This window comes from Cucumis melo, chromosome 6, assembly GCF_025177605.1.
Source record: "Cucumis melo cultivar AY chromosome 6, USDA_Cmelo_AY_1.0, whole genome shotgun sequence".
In the NCBI taxonomy this organism is placed as follows: Eukaryota; Viridiplantae; Streptophyta; class Magnoliopsida; order Cucurbitales; family Cucurbitaceae; genus Cucumis; species Cucumis melo.
Genome location: NC_066862.1, coordinates 33,127,754 through 33,134,031, shown reverse-complemented (window position 1 = coordinate 33,134,031; position 6,278 = coordinate 33,127,754). Strand labels below are relative to the sequence as shown.

At 33.6% G+C, this 6,278-nt stretch overlaps 1 protein-coding gene across 1 annotated transcript; it reads left to right on the top strand.

Moving 5' to 3' along the window:
• The first annotated feature begins 2,248 nt into the window (after nt 1-2,248).
• Nucleotides 2,249-6,058, top strand: LOC103501579 (uncharacterized). Its single transcript, XM_008465186.3, has 3 exons — nt 2,249-3,001; nt 3,689-3,817; nt 4,187-6,058. Exons 1-3 carry the CDS (start codon nt 2,564-2,566, stop codon nt 5,750-5,752), a joined length of 2,133 nt encoding a protein of 710 aa, XP_008463408.1. The 5' UTR covers nt 2,249-2,563; the 3' UTR covers nt 5,753-6,058.
• Nucleotides 6,059-6,278: the final 220 nt, after the last annotated feature.

The following is a 6,278-nucleotide window of genomic DNA, read 5'->3' as shown; positions in this document are numbered from 1 at the left end:
TTCCAGATATATACACCTTCTTATTTCTCTATTATGAAGTTACACACAAAATAATAATGTGTTGTTTTACGGTATTAATTATTATTTTCATTTAATAATTTTTTTTATTTTATCTGAACTTTGGATCTCATGGAATTATTTAAAGTATTTAATTTATTATTTTTTTTTACACATGCATTTCACATATATTGTACATTAGAAAAATGTGCATCTCACATTTTTTTTAAAAGGATACCAACATGGGTTAGTAGGTGCATCAAAGATCACCACTAGGTAGACATCCTTTTAACACTCTCATCATTCTGATACATATTCAACTAAACAGAGAGGATACAAAGTTCTTTACAAAACAAAGGCTAGAGTTAAGTCCATAACAAAAATATAATTGGTAGGGGCTAGAGGTGGTTATCTATTACATTTTTTCTCAAAGAATAACTTCTTGCCAACATCAATTGCATTCTTAAAGTCATCTATATTGTCTTTCAAATGATACATATACTCAAAAGTCATGGCAATATGAAAATTCATAAAAATATATAAATGCAAAAGGTATATAAAGATTCTTCCTATGAAACCCTTTTTAATTTAGTAGCGATAGCAATTCAGTCAAATCAAGGATAGCTCAATCGAAAATACAGGTGCGTTAATAATTAAAAAGAAATTATAAGTATTTTTAAATATTGAAAAAAAAAAACTATTTATAAAATTATAACAACTTAATTGAATCATGAAAAATAAAAAATCTATATCATAATTTGGCCATTCTTGCTTTGGACTTTAGTTAAATAAAAAAAGACATATGTTTTGTTTCTTTATATAAGTAATTTTTTAAATCATACAAACGTATTGAGCATTTAATAAATCATGTTATGATTTATAAAAATAATGGAAGTTTAAGAGCATAAAAGGAATTTTAGATTTAAAGATCGAAAGCATTTGTTCTGTGAGATTTAAAAAGAGATTTTTTGAAAAATAGAGAAATTTAACTAACTATTTATACTCCATACAACAAAACCATTTAAATACATAAATTTTTCTACTTATTTTTTTATAAAATATAAATATTCAATCAAATATTCTTTTTTTTCCTTTTTTTTTTACTATTTTTCTTTTAAAAATTTATCCTTTTGTCATAGATTTATAATAATGGATTCATTTAGTATTCAAAATTTTAAAATATACTTCTTTTAGTCTTGAATGCTCTCAAATAAGTTTATAACTTTTATTTTTAATAATTATATGATATTTTAAATTGGAAAAAAATTCTAAAAATTATATTCTCTAAAACTAATTTTTTTCTAGTTTTAAATTTCATATACTTATTTTTAAAAAATCAAACTAAAAATACTCATGCAAACTTTTAAATCTATATTTAAAAATTTAGAGGTTAAAAAGAAAAGTTAAAAAGATTCAGTTTCAAAATAACCAAAATGGATCTATTTTGTAAACATGGGAACTAAAATGATATATATTTTTAAAACTCGAGAACCAATGCACGTATTTATCAAAACTTGAATACTAAAAACCTAACTTTTCCGATATATAAATCAAAATCTCAAAGTAAACTAGAGATATTGGTACTTAAAAATTTAATAATAAACGAAGACAAAGAAGCTATAACAATAGCAACAAATTCTTGACAATAAAACGTAAATTATAATATGTCAGAGAGAAAATTTAGAAAAGTGATTTGGGTAAAAATGAGTTATATAAATTATTTTAGGTTCGTGGTGAAATAAACTTGTATAATAAATGTAATTAATCAAAAGTTAGAAAGGAAGGTCCCAAGCTTAATTTGAAAATTTTCAACCCAACTTTCTTTTCCACCCATTTTTTACACTTCACAACCTTCATATTTCTAGTAATTCTAACTGCACAAACAACCAATGATTTTGATATAATCATTATAATGTGTTTTTGATCTCACATCAACAACGAATATCACTAAATCCATAGATATATTTGAACAGTAAATCCGACAAAAAAAAGAAAAGAAAAGAAAAGAAAAGAAATATATATATAATAATTTGGAGATTAGTTTTAAATATGGTAATGTTTGGTCCGAATACTCATAAATATATATAATTATAAAGATTTAAAGATTGAAAAAGTCAAAAGAGAGGGAGAAGGTGAAGGTGGGAAGGGGCTTAGGGTATTAATTTAAAAAATAATTTTAATTATATATATAAAGAAAAGAAATTGAATTTTGATATTTTAAGCTTTAAGCCGTGAGGGGCGGTGGGGGAGGAGGGGACGAAAATAGATTCGTATACAATGCTCTCTACTCCTACCGTATTAATACTCTATCACCGTATTATCCAACGCCTGTCCTTTTCTCCATCACCATCTTCAAACTAAATCCTCTCCTCCTCCCCTTTACTTTTTCTTCCTCTTCTTCTTCTTCTTCTTCTTCTTCTTCTTCTTCATCTCTCTCACCCCTTTTCACTACAACTCTCAAACCCACATACCCAGACCTCCAGCTCAATCTCAATCTCAACCAAAACCCACCATTTTTCTTACTCAAAATCTCACCATCTATCTCAATGGCACTCTCTCGCCGGAGATGACTAAGGTATCTGCAAAGAAGCCGCAGCTTCCTGCGCCATTCCCGCCTACACTCAACCAACTCCCAGATTTGGATCTTCATTACAAGCCTGGTTCCAGTCGGCCGACACGACGGAGAATCCGAAGTCCAGCTCGTGTTAGAAGAGTTGTTGCTCCGGTTGGGAAGCGGAGTCGTCCTGAAACGCCCTTGCTCAAGTGGAAGGTTGACGACCCTGGGAGTGGAGGTGATGGAGTTCAAATGGAAGAAGATGAGAAGAAGTTGGCTATGGAAAAAAGGCAGAGAGGTCGGTTTCGAGGAAGTAAAGGAAGGAAAGTCGTTGTTTCGGCTAGGAAGCTTGCGGCTGGAATATGGAGATTGCAATTGCAGGAGGCGGTTGCTAGTGAAGGGAGGAATGGCGGCGACCAGCGGAGGACGGAGGATCTTCTAGGGTTTCAGGTAAAATTTACTGTCTTTTCTTGGTTTAGTTTCGTTTTGGTTCTGTATTGGAAAATTTGATTCAATCTCTGGAGTTTAAGATGATTGAATGGATTTTTGATGGTTTATGATTGGTTCTCTTTGTTTAAGCTTTGATTTTTGGTCTGATCTATTAACTACAGTGAAAACTTTTATTTAAATGTGTATCATCAATACTAATTATAACGATGAAAACATTGATTTTGTACTAGGAGTTCACTTTCCTACCTCGTTTTTTGGATAATTCATCATGTCAGTTAATGTCGTGCATTTTTCATATAATAAAAACAATTGATGTTAGAGGTGTCATCATGTCCTCTTCTATAGTTCTTTGTTTGTTTTTGGTGAAGATGAATCTAATGATTATTCTCTTTATGCAAAGTTGAATATTCATCTAAATTTATTTTTGAAATTCTAACTATTTGTGCTGATTGAAACAATGTCAAGTTTAGGAATTAACAGCTTAATTACCATTTTAGAAACTGGTAATGCATGCATGGATGATTCAGTTGTAGGATTTAGATCAATATTTATTGTTTGCTGCAAAATGGTTGGATATGTGGTCCTCGTTGACCTCGTAGTTGAACAGTTCAAACATGATGATTCAAGTTCTTGAGATTTTAGGACTCAAGTTCATTCGTTTATATTTGTTGAAACTTTTTGTTTCAGCCTCGCAATGGTCATTCTGGCGTTTCAGCTTTCCATCCTGATGATAAGATCGCATTTAATTCTGAAATGAATGATCTTTTACATAGTCCGCATTCTGTCTCGGATTCAAGAAATGGACGATTGTGCAAGGTTTGACTCTTTCTTATACACATAAGTTTAATAAAAATATTTGATTTTCAGATAATATGAGAGGATATATCTTTCAGTTTTCATTTAACGAACTGGTTATCTGATATCTTTTCTAACTAGTTATCTTTCTACTTTATTATAAATTCTTCTATGTCATTTGAAACACATTCTTTAATGTATAGTATTAAGGATGAATGAAATTGATTAGTAACTGATAATATGTAAGATGTTCTAGCCACATCAAATTGGATAATGAAGTTTTTCCTTCATTAATGTATAGTATGTTTTATATTCTCTTTTAGTTTCTTATTTATATTCCCTTAGTTATTTTATGACCCTGTTCTGTAAATTGTTGGTTTGCTTTTCCAGTTTGAGCCCTCATTTCGATATTTGAACTCGGCAATGGAGGGGGCAACAAAGTGGGAACCTGCATGCTTGAAAACATCAGTTGAAGCACGTCAGATTTACAATCAAATGAGACTTGTTGATCAACAAGGTGCTGTTTCGGCCCTTTCTGCACTTGAAGCTGAACTAGAACAGGCCCACTTGCGGATCGAGGAACTTCAAGCTGAGCGTAATGCTTCAAAAAAGAAGCTTGAATACTTCTTGAGGAAAGTTAGTGAAGAAAAAGCCTTATGGCGAAGCAGAGAGCATGAGAAAGTAAGAGCATTTATTGATGATATAAAGGCTGAGTTGAATAGAGAAAAGAAAACCCGACAAAGGGTGGAAATGATCAATTCGAAATTGGTAAATGAGTTGGCTGATGCTAAGCTATCCGCAAAGCGGTTTATGCAAGATTGTGAAAAAGAAAGGAAGGAAAGATCCTTAGTTGAGGAAGTATGTGATGAACTCGCAAAGGAAATTGGCGAAGACAAAGCAAGAATAGAATCTCTGAAAAGAGAAACCTTGAAATTGAGAGACGAAGTGGACGAAGAACGGAGAATGTTACAGATGGCTGAGGTCTGGCGTGAAGAACGTGTTCAAATGAAGCTGGTTGATGCCAAGGTCGCACTCGAAGAGAAATACTCACAAATGCGTAATCTAGTAGCAGACCTTGAAGATTTCCTAAGTTTGAGAAGTGAAACTTCAGATGTATCAGAGATGAAAAAAGCTTTATTACTTAGAGAGGCTGCCGCTACTGTGAATATTCAAGATGTCACAGAATTTGTTTATGAACCTTCAAACCCAGATGATATCTTCTCTGTGTTTGAAGATGTTAATTTTGGAGAATCGAATGAGAGGGAAATCGGACAGTGCATTACGTACAGCCCACCTAATCATGCTTCTAAAGTCCAGACTGCGAGTCTTGAAGCTAACATGACCGATAGGATTGGCATCCAGAAACATACAAATTCCTTTATTGCTCATAACGGTATTGGTGATATAGAAGAAGATGAGAGTGGATGGGAAACTGTGAGTCATCTAGAGGATCAGGGCTCAAGCAATTCCCCAGAAGAGAGTATTGCATCTGTCACAAAGAATCGCCGAGAGAGTAATGCTTCAGTGAGTGGGACCGAATGGGAAGGAAATGGAGGCGGAGACTCACCTGTGACCGAAATTAGCGAAGTCTGCTCGGTTCCATCAAAGCAATTAAAGAAGATATCATCTATTGCAAGACTTTGGAAATCTTGCTCAAACAACGAAGGATACAAACTAATCTCACTTGAGGGCATAAATGCCAGGCTCTCAAATGGAAGATTATCAAGTGCAAGTATCTTATCCGCAGATGGAGGCTCGGTCAGAAGTGGTATTAGTCCTCCAGAATTAACCGGACAGTGGAGCTCCCCTGACTCAGGCAATGGGCATGCAACGCGAGGGAAGAAAGGATGCATCCCTCGCAACACAATCAAGGGTAGTTTAAAGGCGAAGCTCTTGGAGGCAAGGATGGAAAGCCATAAGGTCCAATTGCGCCAGGTCTTGAAGCAAAAGATCTAAATTTTCATAGAAGCTGCTCATGTTCTTTGGCTTAGATACCATTCATCATGCTCAGCTCCTATCGGTACTCCCAGATTCTGTCACTATGGTAAACAACTGGATGATTCATTTTTCTGTTATGTTAACATCAATTCAAGGCATTAGGATGTAATGTATTCTTAGTATCTCTCTTCGAAGCCATGGGGGGTGGGGGACCCTCATGAGGGGAAAAAAAAGGCCAAATTCATGTAGGTGACCAAGATAATTGATATGTTCATTCCCATCTTTGTAATTTATAATTTTGCAATGTAAAATGTCCCTTTTGAATTTTCTTCTTTTGGTTAAGATTGGGGAAGGTGAGAGGTGTAATGGTAATTGCCAAATGAGGAGATTTAAGAGTCTTTTTTGGAATTATGGTTGGGGATGTTGATTTAGATTAATTAGGTAGATTGTCAATAACAACTGGAGACAGCTATGTTTGATGGAGAGGGATGTGGCACTTCCCATATTCCTTGAATATCATATGTTTAGGCAAGGCAAACTTTTG